The sequence below is a fragment of the Falco naumanni genome, chromosome 11 (genome assembly GCF_017639655.2).
Source record: "Falco naumanni isolate bFalNau1 chromosome 11, bFalNau1.pat, whole genome shotgun sequence".
Lineage (NCBI taxonomy): Eukaryota > Metazoa > Chordata > Aves > Falconiformes > Falconidae > Falco > Falco naumanni.
The window spans coordinates 30,833,051-30,849,060 of record NC_054064.1 but is presented as its reverse complement, the minus strand read 5'-3'; the positions used below and the strand labels follow the sequence as shown (position 1 = coordinate 30,849,060).

The 16,010-nt window shown below is 38.3% G+C and overlaps 2 protein-coding genes across 3 annotated transcripts in view; one reads left to right on the top strand and one right to left on the bottom strand.

Moving 5' to 3' along the window:
- FGGY (FGGY carbohydrate kinase domain containing) overlaps positions 1 to 16,010 on the bottom strand; it is a 325,709-nt gene that overhangs the window by 309,541 nt on the left and 158 nt on the right. The gene's annotated exons all lie outside the window — the stretch shown is intronic.
- Positions 11,638 to 15,907, top strand: LOC121095711 (CARD- and ANK-domain containing inflammasome adapter protein-like). Its single transcript, XM_040610887.1, has 3 exons — positions 11,638 to 11,764; positions 12,170 to 13,866; positions 15,707 to 15,907. Exons 1-3 carry the CDS (start codon positions 11,638 to 11,640, stop codon positions 15,905 to 15,907), a joined length of 2,025 nt encoding a protein of 674 aa, XP_040466821.1.

Here is a 16,010-nt window from a genome sequence, read left to right as displayed (position 1 = left end):
AAATGTATTTCGATTCATTTATTAAACTATATTAAATTATATTTAAACATCGGTGTACTCTGATCTAAAACTGGAGTACTATGACTCAGCCAAAAACCCTATGATTCTTTAAGTTCATTTGCCTAATATACACTTGCCAGGCCTAATATCACAAGCCTCATCCTAATCTTGAATTTTGGTATTATTTGATACTTTATGCTCCGAGATTCCTCCCTTAACTCTGAAATCTTAATTTAAGCCAGCTGTTCCACAACAACTCAACATGTGTGGGATTCTCCCACTAAATAAAAATTATAACTATGTTTGGGGGTTTTTAAAGAGATATAATGTCCGTTGTGAGATGGCTCCTTTTAAAGACAAACTATCAAAGTTGGTTCACCCATGTAATGTGAAAATGAATCTGTGCAGAACAGCTGCGTATGCTACTTCAATGCCTTGACCATGTTAGGGTTTAATTTACAAAGTTATGTTGGCTTTTTTAGCTTTCCATTTTTACTGAGCTATACATCTTGTTTGATGCTGAGAATCAACACGTAAATATTAATATATTTGCCCTCTCAGCATCGTGGTATGAGCCTGTTCTTTAAGGTAGTAACATACTGCTGACAATGAAGATCACGTCCAGTTAATCCTCCTCTGAGCGCAATGGTAGTTCCACTGCTGTTCACAGACTACTTTCATGGCACATAGGATGCATGTGAATCGCTGTTTGTGGGAACCTGCTTATTTTGCCTCACTTTTATCCAAGACAGTATGTATCTCAGGAACAGAGAATGAATGTAAGCTGATATACCTAACTTTAAATTTTACCTTTGCCAATTGCTTATTATATTGCTTGACAGTGATGGCCACCTTTCTAACAACAGCTGCAGAAGAGGACAGGTGAGGTTTCTACTATCCCTTCCATAAGGTCACAGGCTGATGGCAGCGTCCTGTGCCAGTACACCATGCTGTGGATCAGCTGGGCCGGATACATGTGTCCCAGCCCACTGCCCCGTCTCTGGGAGAGGCAGAGGCAGAAGGGTGGGAAAGGTAATGGGTTAATCAGCACAACCGCACACAGGAAAGCCTATGTGTCACAGCTCTTACTGTGCTTCTGTGAACAGCAACATCCTTTCACCAAATATTTTAAAATACTTATAGTGTATATAGTATATATTTATGCAATATATTGGTATGAGGATTAACCATATATATGCAACAATAAAGACATTCTGCATCCTGCTATTAGAAGCACTTGGTTCCCTTATACACAATATAATACTCTATAACCAGTATTTTTTATTCAAATTGATTTTCTTCCAAATTGTGTACACTGAAGACTATTGTTCATGGGAGAGGGTGTATATGTATATATATGTATCTATAATATACCATATTACAGATATGCTAAAAATACAAAAAAAAATTAGCATTGAAATATATAGCTTTCCAATACCATTTCAATCACAAGAAAATGGGAAACAGGCTGTAGAAAAAAAGCACTGACAAACCAGAGGCCATGGCACGTAAAGGGTTAAAAATCAATCCAGTATTTAAGAGTAACAGAATGTTTTCCTGTAAACTCCTTCTATGGTGTGATCTAGGGGAAGGTCCAACTTAAGTGCTGGATGTTCATACAGGATTTCCTATGACTAATGCTATCACCATTCAAAACTTTTAATTTAAAGTGTGGGTGTTATATACAGATAGGAAATTTACCATTTAGAATTTCTTATTCGAAAATGAATGGAAATTACTCTGAATTTCAGATTCATTTGCTGTACATGGAATGATAGTATAAAATAAGGAAGTCACTAAGTGGCGTATGCTGGGATTGCCTGCCAAGCTTTTACACAAGTCTTTTATATCTGGACAGGATTCACAGGAAGCTTGTACAGGAAGGCCTTTTCCTTCCTTGTTTTTGAAAAGCTTTGTTGGATGGAAATTATGCTACTGACTGAAAGAAGGGAAGGGGAACAAAATACTATCCTGGTGGTTTTGGTGCCAGTCCATGCAAAACTGAAAGTTACACCTAGATAACATTAATGCAACCTGTTGTAACATAAACTAACAAAAAACAAGCCTACAGAGCACACAAGATGTTTTATAGTTTTTGATTTAAAAGATTAAAAAAGAAAGTAATACAGGTACCAAACCAAAACAGTATGGAAAGTGCAAACCTGAGATGTAATCTGTTACAATTAAGCTAAATTTGCCAATATTTCTAGCAAGCATGCCATGGCCACGTATATTCTCTAGGAGGTTTGCTCTGAATTATATTGCAAGCTATGACTGCTTCAGACAATTTTTAAATAGTGGTATTTTATTTCATTAAACATGAAGTTACTAATAGCACTTGAGCTGTCACTACAATATCCCTTCTTTTATTTCTTAATGTCATGTTGATACCATTTTCATGATGCTATATTAACTTTCAGTTGAAACTAAGCTTTCCCTATGTCTTGTGACACAAGAGAAGGTTGATTCTCTAGCTCATCTCTTTACTTACTGTAGCTAATTCATGGCACAAATATGTGCAAACAAATGAAATAAAAAACCCCACACCACTATTCTTTCCTTAATATGGGTCTTCTAAAAGCCCTACCAGGCACATTGCTATTTTGTGTACTGATGCTATACACATTGAGCCAAACAGTTTGCTTCACTGGGAACCATAACAGCAGGAAATATATCTACAGGTAGACTACAATAGGTCTAGATGGTTCTTCAGCATCTACCACGTCACCTGGCAGCTGTCTCAGAGATGCTATTTAGGCAAGGGGGAAAACAAAACAAACCACCCCCAAAACCTTAAAACTTTCTTAAATAGCAAATGCTTCTACTGCATAGCAAAGGAGAACAGAGTTGTAACTTAGTGTGTGGATGATAGAGGAATAATGGTGGAAGAGGAGACTCAAATAGGCATAAGGCAGTAATACTCAAAGGACGAAGAGGTTAAGTAGTACAGGGGATAATGGAAGACATTAAAAGCATTAGAAAGAATCACTGAAGAGCAGGAAGGTCTTGTAAAGACTGTTGGTGGAGGTGTGCAATTCTCTCCAGCTGACATCAAACATTCACAGTACGAAAGCTATTATTAAAAAAAAAAAAAAAAAAAAAAAGGATGCTGATAAAATGAGTCAAGCTTGCACTTTGTAGAGTAGCTACGGCACAGGTAACCACCATATGTATTCACGTGCTGTGAGAAAAGGCATTCCTAGAGGAAAGAAAATCCATGCCTGTGTGTTTTCATTGCTGCTGTGACCAAAGCCAGTTCAACAAAAAATAAAATAAGAAAAAGCCTCTTTATGCAGCAACCATTTCTCTGTTCACAGTGCAGACTACAGGAGTAGGGAATAAAAGAATTACTTCCAGGAACAGGAATAGAGAAGTCTGAAATGAAAGCTTCAGATGAGAATACACATGATTTGCAAAGCAATGGAAACTGAGGGGGCAGCTAGGTCATGCCTTTCCCCTGCTGCATGAATCATTCTTTGAATGGAAATTTGAGTAGGAAGACATAATGGCTTGGGAACAAAGAGAGCTGCTGGAATATCACAGGTGCAGCTGAACAGAGAAGGATGTTTTGGGATATGCCAAGGAAAGCAAACACCACGAATCTGGAGGAGTTGTCAGGCCTTTGTGATTTAGGGAGCTATCCAAATCAACAAGGGTATTTCTCATGGAGTCAAACAGAGAGGAGTATAGCTGAGGTCCTGATTCAGTGTTCCAATTAATCAATTCCTTAATGCTAAAGCATAATTCATATTTCAGAAAAAGACAGGAGGTGCTAATGTCCTGCTAAATGTTCTGGGAGTAAAATTTACGTTCCACTGAGGCACCTCTCCATAGTTAGATGCATAATTATATACTTTGCTGAATTGCAACTAATGTGAAATGCAGGAATCCAGATTGTGACATACAGGAAGACACATACATTCTGGGGGAACCAAAATCGTCAGTCAAAACCAGAGGATTCAAACAGAAGACAGTGGAAGCTGTCAGAACTGGAAAAAGCAGATAACGTGAAAGAATCAGCTCTATATGCCTCAGAAAACCCTCTAGCAATGAGAAATACTGTGAAACTGAACAAAAGGTACTCAACAAGTTACAGAATTGTGAACAGATGAAAACACTAATAGGAAAGAAACAATTACATGCCGATGATCTTCTAGCGTTGCTCTACCAGGAAAGTTAAACTTCATTCTGATGTACAACAAACATAAACTGAATGCAACTAAAAATCCAAAGTTATCTTAACTAGTTGATCAGGATAGAGTACAACTGAATGATAACAAAGGTAATTGGAAAAAAATAATTATACGTGTCCACATTTTTTCTAGAAGAAGGAAGGAAAAAATGCTAATCAAAACAAAAAAAGTGGTTACAAACAAGCCCCTTGAGTAACTTGGATTGTGTGAAGACTACAGGTGCTATATATTTAGATAGAACAGTGAGAATGTACTGGTGATAACTCAATAGTAAGACAAGTAGAATTTAAATGAATGTTATATTTTAGCCATTTAATGTGAAATAACCAAAATCAACTTACTTCTCTAAATACAGAATTCTAGACAAAGAAAAAACTAATGAAGACAAGCTAAACCAGTGCTGCCAGGGAATCTTTCTCAATCCCGAGTTTTCTTTCTTTTCCGTACTGCAGTAAACAATGCTGTTGAAAAACTCAGTAGCAAAGAAGTAATGTACGAATTACAGTCACTCAAGGGTCATGAAAAATCTTGCACAGAATTTTTTTAAATGGTGCTAATTACTGTCTTCTGTAAAACTATGGCAATAAGAAAAATCTAAAGGACTCAATGTAATAGCCTTCCAAAGCTCAGACAGCAGGGAATATAGAAACTGTGTTCAAAGTAAACGGACAGAGAAACAAGAAACAAAGCTAGAATATTAAGAAAATAAATAAATAAAGCTTATGGAGGCCTGAAATGACAGCTGTGGAGAATGCAACAGATGCAGGGAATCTTCTCTGATGTATTACGAGAAGCCTATCAGAAAGGCCAATTAGACTCAGACAGGCCCAACCGTTTCAATTGCCCTCTAACAGGTTTGAAGAGGGAATTAACTGAGCCCCTATTCAATCTGCTCTCCCACCTGCAAGACTACAGTAGCTTTTTGCTGCTGGTGGTGTCACTAGAAACCAAAGCTTACCATTGCTCATTCAGCAGACATATTGCATTTTTAACAGAGCAATTTAATGTAATTTTTCTTACTGGAATAAAAAAATATTGATATTGTTTTCACACCAAATTGAAATAAGTTTTATACTTCTTCAAGTTCTGAAAAAAGCCAGCTGTGGAACTAAAATGGATTTGAACATTCTTTTGATGTAATAAATAAAATTTATATACATTTTACTGTAAATGGATTCCTTGGAGACGGCAATATTTCGAAGTGTATGTGTGTAGACTTCATTAGCAAGACATTGTTTAGGTAAATATCCGTATTATGTCTGATGCTTGACATTAACTGTAGCAACTTAACAAATAATAGCAATTAAACTTGGTTTTTTAATTTAACACAGCAAAACATTATTTTAATTTAACACAGCAAAACATTATTTCCTTTCAAAGTCACATTAGTCTCTAGTCATATCTACAGCATTTTATAATCAGCAAGAATAAAATTCTGCTTGCACACTGGTGCAAATTCAGAATAGCTTTTCACAAATTGCACCTACAAACCAGGTTTTGCCAAAAGGCTTCTGTGGGAGATTTACTGGCACTACAGTATTCACCTTCTGGGCGTAATGCTACCAGTAAGGTTTGCCCGACAAGTACGGGGCATTTAACGAGGATCTTGGTCTTCAGCAGTTAAAGATCTATAAAGTATTTTCTTCTGTAAGATTTGACTGACAAAGTGTATGTTGCTGACTCAAAACCACAAGGGCTTGTTTGGTTTAAAATGGAAAAAAAAAAAAACTGCCAATTTTGGAGAACAACCCTGGCCTTCCCTGCATTTAGTTTTGCTGATCCTTGAAGCTGCCTAAGTATTTAGTAGCTTAATACTTTTACATCATTTGCATCTTATGCTAATGAGATGAAGGGTAGCATTTTACTTGAACTGCTTTCTATTAGCATTGGTCTGAAAGGACACATTTAAAACCTCCCTCTAAAGGTATAAAATAAAAATCATGACACTTCAAGCCAATGAATTGGAAAATGTTTTCTCCTCATAGTAAAACCAGTATCAGTGTCCAGGTTTAGTCAATAGATCAACAGGCAATAGTTGTTAAATGTAAATAAAGCTTGTGACAATAAAGAATTCTGCAGAATAAGTATGTATAGACACCAAAACCTAGTAATACTTATCGCTTAGAAAAATTGCAGTATTTCTTTTGGTTTTAATTTGCACTATGAAAATTGCAGTAACTAAGTATGTGTTTCATCATATCACCAGTAACATTTTTTGTTTGTTTCAAACCAACTTTTATTTTATTTATTATGTTCTGAAACAAGAACATTGCTTTTCTTTAGCTCTGTGAAGCTAAATTAGAAAGCTTGTTTTCCCTCTACCTCCACTATGTAGTTTCTCATAAAACTACCTGGCAAGTGATTCCATGAAGAACTTTGGAAAAATACTTAGATTTAAGTATGCAAAAACCTGAATGGCAAAAAAATGGTTTCTAATTAGCTTGGTCATTCTTCACTATATTTGCATGGTAAACTGAAATAAATGCATGGTAAACTGAAAAACAATCCTAATCCTTGCTTTGGCTGAGACATATATGTTAAACCTCATTCCTACAGTTCAATCCAGATAGACAGCCTGCTCTGTCAGCATTTACAACCACCAGTGGCACTTTGCAGATGTATATTACCCACTTAAAATTACCCCAGGTTAGGAACTTCATAAAAGTACATACTAATCTCTGGAAAAAAAGAACATTTTGTATTGTATGAGTGCAGCGCTTAACATGATCTTTGTTTGTTTATACTTCAGGAAATAGTACTATAGTGTTGGGGTAACATTGTGACTTTTATTAGAAATACAGTAAAATACCCGAGTTACTAAATCAGCTGTTGTATTAGTACTTAGTATTTCGAAAGCATCCATGAAGAGTGGACAAAGCTGGGAAGCTGTGACTTCTGCGAAGTACCTCTTTCAAGTGTAGGACCCAGCACAGGACTCTACAGGGGTGGTTATGGCATGTCGATGCCTAAGTTGCAGAGAGGATAAGATGGAGGCCCAGCACGCATGTCCGAGGTGCAAAACATGAGCCTGGGCAGATCAGCTTCCCCCCAGCTCCAGCAGGCCCCCACTCAGGCTCCTGCTGATACACCCTCTGTGTCTGCCAGTACCACTCAGAGGACATCACTACTCTAGGGAACACCTCCATTTAAATACCAGCCAGGGTAGAGATTTCTCAGCACCAGGAAGGCCCCAAGCTTACTCTCTACAGAAATATGACTAACGCAAACAAGACCCCTCAGTGCCAAAGCTCCCCTTTTGACTTCCCTAATTTACTGCAGTTAATCTTTAGGCAAAACTAAGCACTACATTTTGTCTCTCTTGTAGACATTCTGACGAGTCAGCTTCTATTCCAGTGTTACAGTAAGCCAAGTACGCTCTAATCATCATCACGAACACTTCTAGCACTGCTGTTTCTCAATCTAGCTATACCTAAATATAGTTAAACCTCAGCCAGCTAGGCCACACTTAGATTTCTGGTTATCCAAAACAAAGCTTTCTTTGTGAGCCATGTTTATTAATGAAAATGCCTTGATTACCCAGATATATTTCTCCATCCTTCATGATGTTTAGATAATGATGTTGGCTTTATTATCTCTTACAGACTAGCATTTCTACAGTGAGCTACGTTGCCAGTAAACAGCTGGCATTACTGCGAACAATTGTCTTAAAATGAAATTAAAGTACACATTTGGGAAACATAAAAATATCACGGTGAGTGAAACCGTGTTATTAATGTTTGGCTTCCCCTCGGTTTTATCAAGAAGATGCCCCAGAGAAGGTGAGGAGTGACTGGCCGTCCCTGCGTTGCCTTGCAGGCTGCTTGGGCAGGAGGCAGGCCGGGAGCCGGTGGAGGAACGGTGACCTCTGCAGGTCGCGCCGGCCGCCTCCTGCCCCGACTGCGCCAGCTGGAGCCTGGGTTCTGCTTTCATCTTCCAGAAATTAAAACAGAGAAAATTAGATGCGTATTTGATGATGACATAGCAACATAAAATAAACTAGAAAACACAGGCACGTGTTAATTTCAGAAATAAACGTTCATCTTTGAGAAGTCAGAAAACAATACATCAAAGGACAGAAACTTCAAAGCACTCTGTAACTTCAAAGCACTGCACCGACATTAATAAACACTTAGGACATGTCTGTGAGGTAGAAAAAGATTTCCTTTTTAAATGCTTGTGTAAACAGAGCACAGAGATTGAGTGATTTGCCCAAGGACACAAGTTAGTAGCAAAACTGAGATTGCATGTCAGAAATAACTGGCTCAAGTCTCCCAGCTACAGGTGGGTTAAATCAGTTCCCTACATGGACACTTACTCAGTGGAGGCCAAGAGAGCGCTCTTTCCTATCAGTAGCATCACCTGCCCTTTTTAAGGCGTGCCCTAAAGTCTACCGTGTTGTTTTCAGCTGAATATCCTCCCACAAAGTCGGTGCTGAGTATACGTAGATCTAGCTGAATTAAGGTAGTCTTACCTGTACACAGAGTCTTCCTCCTGCATTTAACAATGATATTAGAGCTTAAGTGGTCTATGTGAACATTTCCAGTATTTCTCTGTCACAACTATGTATTCACTACAGGCTTCTTGACAACACACTGACTTAAAATACAATCAGCACACCTAGAGTGTGAAGATTCATGGATGACACTGCTGAAGCTGAACCTGCACTAGTACCAATCACAATTCTTTACTACATCCTTCTAGCCTAAAACATACCATTTCCTCAATGCATATAAAAGCTTATCTGCTATACACCCGTACTGCAGAACACAAAGATCCTTAAGTGCCATCTGACAAAGATGGAAGCAACCCCCACCACTTTTTTCTCAAAATAACCTAATAAGGAACAGTCCTTGGATACACAGAGCTAAAGAAGCCAGCGGAAAAAAAAAGTGGATTGTGAAGTACTTAGCAAGAAGAAAAAAACACATTATGCCTCTCAGAAAACAAATAAATGTAAAAGACAACAAAGAAGGCCAAAGATTTGCCTCTTCCTCTCTCCAATTTATTTCTTTTCTTAGATATTCAGTAATACTAAATTTTGCCGTTCTTATTTTTAATGAAGAGCTTCCTGGTGATCCCACATGTTTGTGGTCTCATGCACTTCATCAAAGGAGAAGAGATGTGGAACTTTAATATATTTCCCTTCTCTAAAACATTTACATGTCAAATAAATAGAGCTAATAAGTTTAAAAAATATAAACAAAAAGCATGCTTCAAATAGCCAATTCCAAATCTCTTCTCAACCGTTTGGGTTTTTAATCTTTTGTTTAAAGTCATTGTTGGAACAAAAGCTTAATTCTAAAACTAGTTAAAATATTAATTAAAAGATAAAAGCTTTTAAAACATAGTTTCTAAACATAACTCCATGCAAGCTTCCAAAATCTTATGGTCAAATGTGATTCTTGTTTTAAGACAGAATTTCCTAATAAGTCACATACTCATAATGAAACTTTTTTTAAAAAAATTGATTATTATATTTTGAAGGCTGATTTGCATCTAGTAACAAGTAATTTGCTGCATATTATTTTGCCAAAATAAAGTCCCACAGCGACTCTGAAAGAGATGCTGGCAGCATATATTGTTCAAATGTTCCTCCTCAAGGCCAGTTAGGAGTACTGCACCCTTTCATTTGTACTGTTTACTAGTAAAATTTCTGTATTCAGAACACTAGGACATTACTGTCATACTAACAGACTCGTAAAGAATATCACAATTTCTGTTTCTAAATTTTTCAGGAGTTCCAAAAATTCTTGTCCTGTCTGCATTAACGATACTGCTCAGCACTCACAAAACATTCTCCATTGCCAGAACTCAAAACTTTCTTGTGAAGATATCAAGTATTGCTATCTCTGTTTTGCATGGGAACAATAATAATGATGACATAAAGATCCCATTTCACCAAACTTTAAGTAAGGACTATTAATTTACTCAAGCCATGAATAGATTTTCAGTACTTTAAGTCAAATCTGAAGACTAAATAACTTGCAGATCACAGGCCCAGTCACGCAGATTTGGGAACACAATTCAGACCTCCTAACTCCCAACAATAAACCATAGTTTTCCATGTTATGCATTAACAATCCTTAGCTAAATGACAAAGGTTTTGCTGTTCTTGGTGTAGTGCCCTTCTTTGCATTTCAGAGGAATTACTGGGCTCTTAAATTGGCTGCCAAATTTGCTGACTTGGTAACTGGCTGGCTTTCAAAATATATATTAAAAGTCTTGCCTTTCCTGGCTATTTCTTCAATAAAACTTTTTTTTTTTTTAATAGAGTAAGCTTTGCAATCTTATAAAACTAAAGTCAACAGAAAAAAATTAAAAATCTTATCAGTCACATTGTACATGCTGTTAAAGAAAATACATGCAAAGGCAGCAGGACCCAACAGAAAGGGCACTGAACTAAGAAACAGATGGCAAAATGTGCCATTTGCTTAAATAAGGTCAAGCTTTCAGCTTTTCAGCTCATTTTTACTTCTAGCTCTTACAGAACTCTAATATCAATTTCTCTCTCAATTGGTTTCAAAATGTGTAGATGATTAATATTTTATTTCCTTCTCTCCAGGAGGAATTTTAACACCAATAAGTTAAATTAATTACAGCTAGATTCAAAGGTCCTACACCCATATTGAAAACTATACATACTCACAGATTAGAAACTCTATTTAATTACACTTAAAATGCTGCATACTGAATCACACACCTTAATCCACCTCACGTAAAAGAATGAAGTTCCAGACAGACTCCAGGTTACAGCAGGAACGACAAGCTAAACAGCCTTTAAGTTAAATATACCTCATAGACTGAAGTTGTAACTCATATTAGAAAGGCTGGATCACTTTTTATAACTAGCTGCTTACACAGTTTATTTTTATCTAGGTCTTCATGTTTTCATTTCATTATATTATAGGGCTTTCACCTACACAGCTGGCAATGTGTACTCTTTCATTTAAGATCATACAAGGTACGTAATCATGGCAACAGTAACTATGCTGTGAATTTTCTTTTGTCATGTTTAATAGACTGGTCATCTAGGCACCTACAAAAACCAGCTTGGCCAGAGGAACTGAGGAACTTGATAAACAAATATCTTCTATGCAAATATCAGATTCACAAAATTATTTTCTTCTTCATAATTATGCATAAAAAATCTGGAAGAAGTCTTCCAAGTGGAGTATCTTTACATATCACAGATTTTTGTTTTGTTATTGAACTTCACTTGTTGCTAAGGAAGAACAGAGAAGATCAAAGGACTTCTAACAACTAGAAAACCGAAGGTGAGGGAGTTTTTATTTCCTTTTCATTCTTTAAAGATTTATCACTGAACTGCAACAGTTGTTGATTGATAGTTCTACAAAAAGAATGTGTAAAGCGATGTGAGCCTGCTTTGCTATTTCACATTTAACTTCAAACACCAAATAGCTCAATTCATGTTCTGATTATCAACATGATCATGCATACAAGTAACCTGTTTACAAATCCATATGCAATTGAAGTCCTAAGGACTAAAAAAGAAGAGCTGGCAGAAGGCATAAACGACCCAGACCATCTTCTGAACTGGCTGATAGACAATGGTATTTTTAGCCCAGAAAAAAAGATGGTCATGAATTTCTACAGGACACGAACACAAAAGAACTCACGAATTTTAGACATATTGATTTCTCAAGGTGAACGAGCCTGCAGGCTCTTTTTTTATCCATGTTTAAAGCAAGTGGAGCCAAAACTTTATAGCAAGATGAGAAAATATGTCAGTGAAGTAAATGAAAGCATTGGAGATGCTAGAAGGCAACTGATTGGATATTTACTCGAAAAAGACAAGTTTTGGTTTGAAAACAGCAGTGAATGGCACCAGGAAAAAAACCACAGTCCTAGAAGAAAAAATCAGGAATGGGCTATTAAGAAGGAAAAAGCAGAAACTCAACTTTCAAGAGCAGCAAAACCTAGAAAAAATTCTGCTGATGTTGGCATCTTTGATGCAGTTGCTAAAGGCTATCTTTCTGAGTTAGAGAAAACATTGAAAGATAATGATATAAATGCACTAAACTCTTCAAGAGAAACACTTCTGCATGTTGCAGCCGCCAATGGACATCTAATGATAATGGAGTACTTGATCAGCAAAGGTGCAAAGATAGATGTGAAGGACAAGGAAGGCAGAACACCACTGCACAGGGCTGCTGAGAAAGGCCATGATGATGCAGTGAAAGTGCTTCTCCGACATGGCGCTTTTATGTACGGTTTGGATGCAGAAGGCAAGACACCACTTCATTTGGCTGCACAGAATAACCACAGTCACATATTGAAGATGTTCCTGAAAGAAGAGGCAAGAAGCTATAGGAACCAGCACAACTTTTTGCACATGGCAGCTCTTAAAGATGAGAGCGGTGTGGCAAAAATGCTTTTAAAGGCTGGTGCCTCCACTGATGGAAAGGATGAAAAAGGATGGACTGCTCTCAGTTACGCTGTTTCTCAGGGGTCTGAAAATACTGCGAAAGTACTGCTAGCAGCTGGAGCCAGTGTTGATTCCAACATGGTTGAAAGAGCCTTCAACAGCAACCACCCATCCATCTTCAAAACACTACTAGAATATTCTAAAGATTTGTCATCTGACATAATGGAGTCAGCTCTTTTTAGAGCTGTACAGAAAAATCTGCATGGAATCGTAGCAGCTGTAATTGACAGAGGTACAGATATAAACGTTTACAATGAAATGCAGTATACTCCTTTACTCCTGGCATGTGAAACAGGCAAATTTGAATCAGCAAAAGTTCTCATCGAAAAGGGAGCAAACTTTGGAATAAAGACTCCTGCTTCAGACACAGCTTTGCATCTTGCAGTTCAAGCTGGGGCTGCTTCCATCGTAAATCTGCTTCTGCACAAAGGGATGGAAACTAACCTTATGAACCAAGCCAATGAAACCCCACTCCACATTGCTGCACTTCATAATAAAGGAGCATTAGTTGGCCTTTTAGTTAATGCTGGGGCCAAAATTGACGCTGTCACTAATGAGTTTGTTACTCCCCTGCATATTGCAAGTCGAAGAGGTAACACTGATGTTGCCCAACAATTGTTGCACCACAAAGCCCATGTTAACGTTAAGGATAAGCAGTCAAAATCCCCTTTACATTTTGCTGCTGAAAGAGGAGACAAAACAATGGTAGAGATGCTTCTGAACGCCAAAGCGGACCCCAACACACAAGACAAAGAGAAAAAGACTCCCCTGCACGCTGCAGCTCTGAGAGGACATCTCAGTGTCGTGAAAGTTCTGTTAGCTAGACAGGGAAGATGTGGAGTTAAGGACATGGATGGATGCACTCCAATGCACTATGCAGCCATTAAAGGAAACACAGAGATCATAAAAATTCTTCTAACATCAGGGAAAAATAAAAATATTGATGATAGAAACATTTGGAGAAAGACTGCACTGCATATCGCAGCGGAATATGGACACAGTGACTTGATAAATCTATTGCTGAGCCACGGGGCGGTCATTAATGCCTTAGACAGCAGCAAGAATACCCCATTGCATTGTGCGTGCAAGGCTGGTCATTTTAATGCTGTAAATTCCCTCATAAACTGGTCACAAGGAGATAAAGCAAACTTACTAGCTGCTAATAGTCTCAAAAAGACCCCATTGCAAGTAGCAGAATGTAATAAAACAGAAAATCAGGCTCAAATTGTAACACTTTTGAAAAAGAAAATGTTAATAACAAAATGAAGATGTAAAGAAAAGACTTCTAAATTTAAATGCAGAATTCTCTTTCAATGTAATTTGGATAGTACTTTTGCCCAGTATGATTAAGAATTCTGCTAGGGCAGTCAGAGTTAAGTTAACAATCAAAGCTGGCCATGGAAAAAAAGGATCTTAAAGACAGTGTTGAACTTCTAAGTATTGATTAGCCTTTTGCTTCTCTCACGAATCTCATACTTGGAACCTATTTAAAAAGCACCAGTCTTAAACTCATTGTGTATGACATCCACTAGTAGAAATAAAGATTTACAGAAAAAAAAGATACAAAATAACTTTTTATATATATGTGGCTATTAGCTTGTATAGGTAGCTTAGTTAAGCATTGTTTGGTAAAATCAAATTTTATAAAGCCATCTATTATGAATAAGGAGACATCTGCATCCTTAAGGATATAGAGCATAGAGATGTTGGAGTCGATAACACTAGTTTTGTTTAGCTTGTGCAGACCTAAATGCAAAGGTGCTGTCAAAAAGATCGATTAGCTCTCCCTTTCAGTCCAGCCATGCATGCCTGCTCCAGGTTATATGCCTGAGCTGATCCAACTTATTCCACAGCTATAACTGAACCAGAGGAGAAGCAGGGTAGCAAAGAGCTGAACAGCACTGGCTCTCCTGAGAGTAATATAGTATTAGCTTGGTTTATGCTTGTTGTAATTTTAGTCCAAATCAGTTTGCCTCACATGGGGCACCAATTGCCGCAGCACAAACAAGCTAGGGAGTGACAAAAGACTTTACCATCAGTCAGGTTCTACTGTCCATGCCCTTTCTCTATAGTCCTGAGGCCAGATCACTCAGCTCCTTGTCTCTGCTACCTCTGTGTTCTTCCTTCTCCAGGCTCCTCCTCCATCCAGCCTCCCCTCCCACACTCCTCAGGGCTATTAGCGGAATGAGCTACAGCTGCACATCGTCCATGTCAACCAACCCACTGCCTTCGAAGCAAGGCTACAGCTGCATATTATCAATGTTAATCAACCCACTGCCTTCATTCCTCTATGTATGCTTATTACAGTATTGCTCTCTGAGCTAATTGGAGATCAGAAGACATCTCCCTGCAAATTTACAAGTGTGGGGTTGCTCTGTTCTAGCTTTAATAGATTCATTCCCCATGCTAATAAATCCTATCAAGAGGCTTGGTATAAACCAACTAGAGGAGTAGTGTGTGCTCAGAACTCTCCTAATGCCATGATGTCTAATAACACTATTACGTCCCTGCCCATGGCAGAGTGTTGGGACTAGATGATCTTTAAGGTCCCTTCTAACCCAAACCATTCTACGGTTCAGTATTGGACTGGACCCTCTTTAGACATTTCTGTTTTATAGCCTATGACATGGCATTGACAGATCCTGAGATTGTAACAATTATTTTTCTGTCTTTCTGCATGCAATGCTATGTCTAGATTTTCCTCATGCAATGGTATGTCTAGATTTTGTGTTTTTAAGTAGAGATAATGAAAACAATCATATTTGCTGTTTATTAATTTCACCTTCAAATCAATTCCAGCACAAAGATATTCAGAATAAAAAGGTTACAACAGAGTTTATTGGTTCAAAATACTCGTATTGTCATCTCTTAAAACAGAAAAGCTTTCTTGAGTCGATGGAAGATTCTCTGTGGTCATTTTCTACACAGCGATAATCAGCCCTCCTGGCTCTTCACACCTCCCTTCAGTACACGATTAGAAGGCCAGTTACCACAAAGGGCCAAATACTTCTTGTGAGGTGAAAGACAGACTTAAGAGCGTATGAGAGTAAACCTGTGATTTTTATAGCTCTATTTACAACACTTCAACCCGACCCACACAACATCCCACTGCCGTCACGTTCCAGACGAACGAAAAGCCACAACCGCACGCTGGGAGGCACACAGAGGCCAGAAACACCGACACCTGCGGCACGATGCACCGCCACAGGGTCCCTCTTCAACCAGGCCAGGCCGGGCCGGGCCGGGCCCGCCGCGGGCGGCTGGCTAAAGCGCCGCCAGCCGGGACAGGCGACTGCCGGACGGGTCCCGCCGCCCCGCGGCCCTGAGGCAGGGCTGCCCACCCTCACGGGGCTGACTCCCCGGCGACAGCG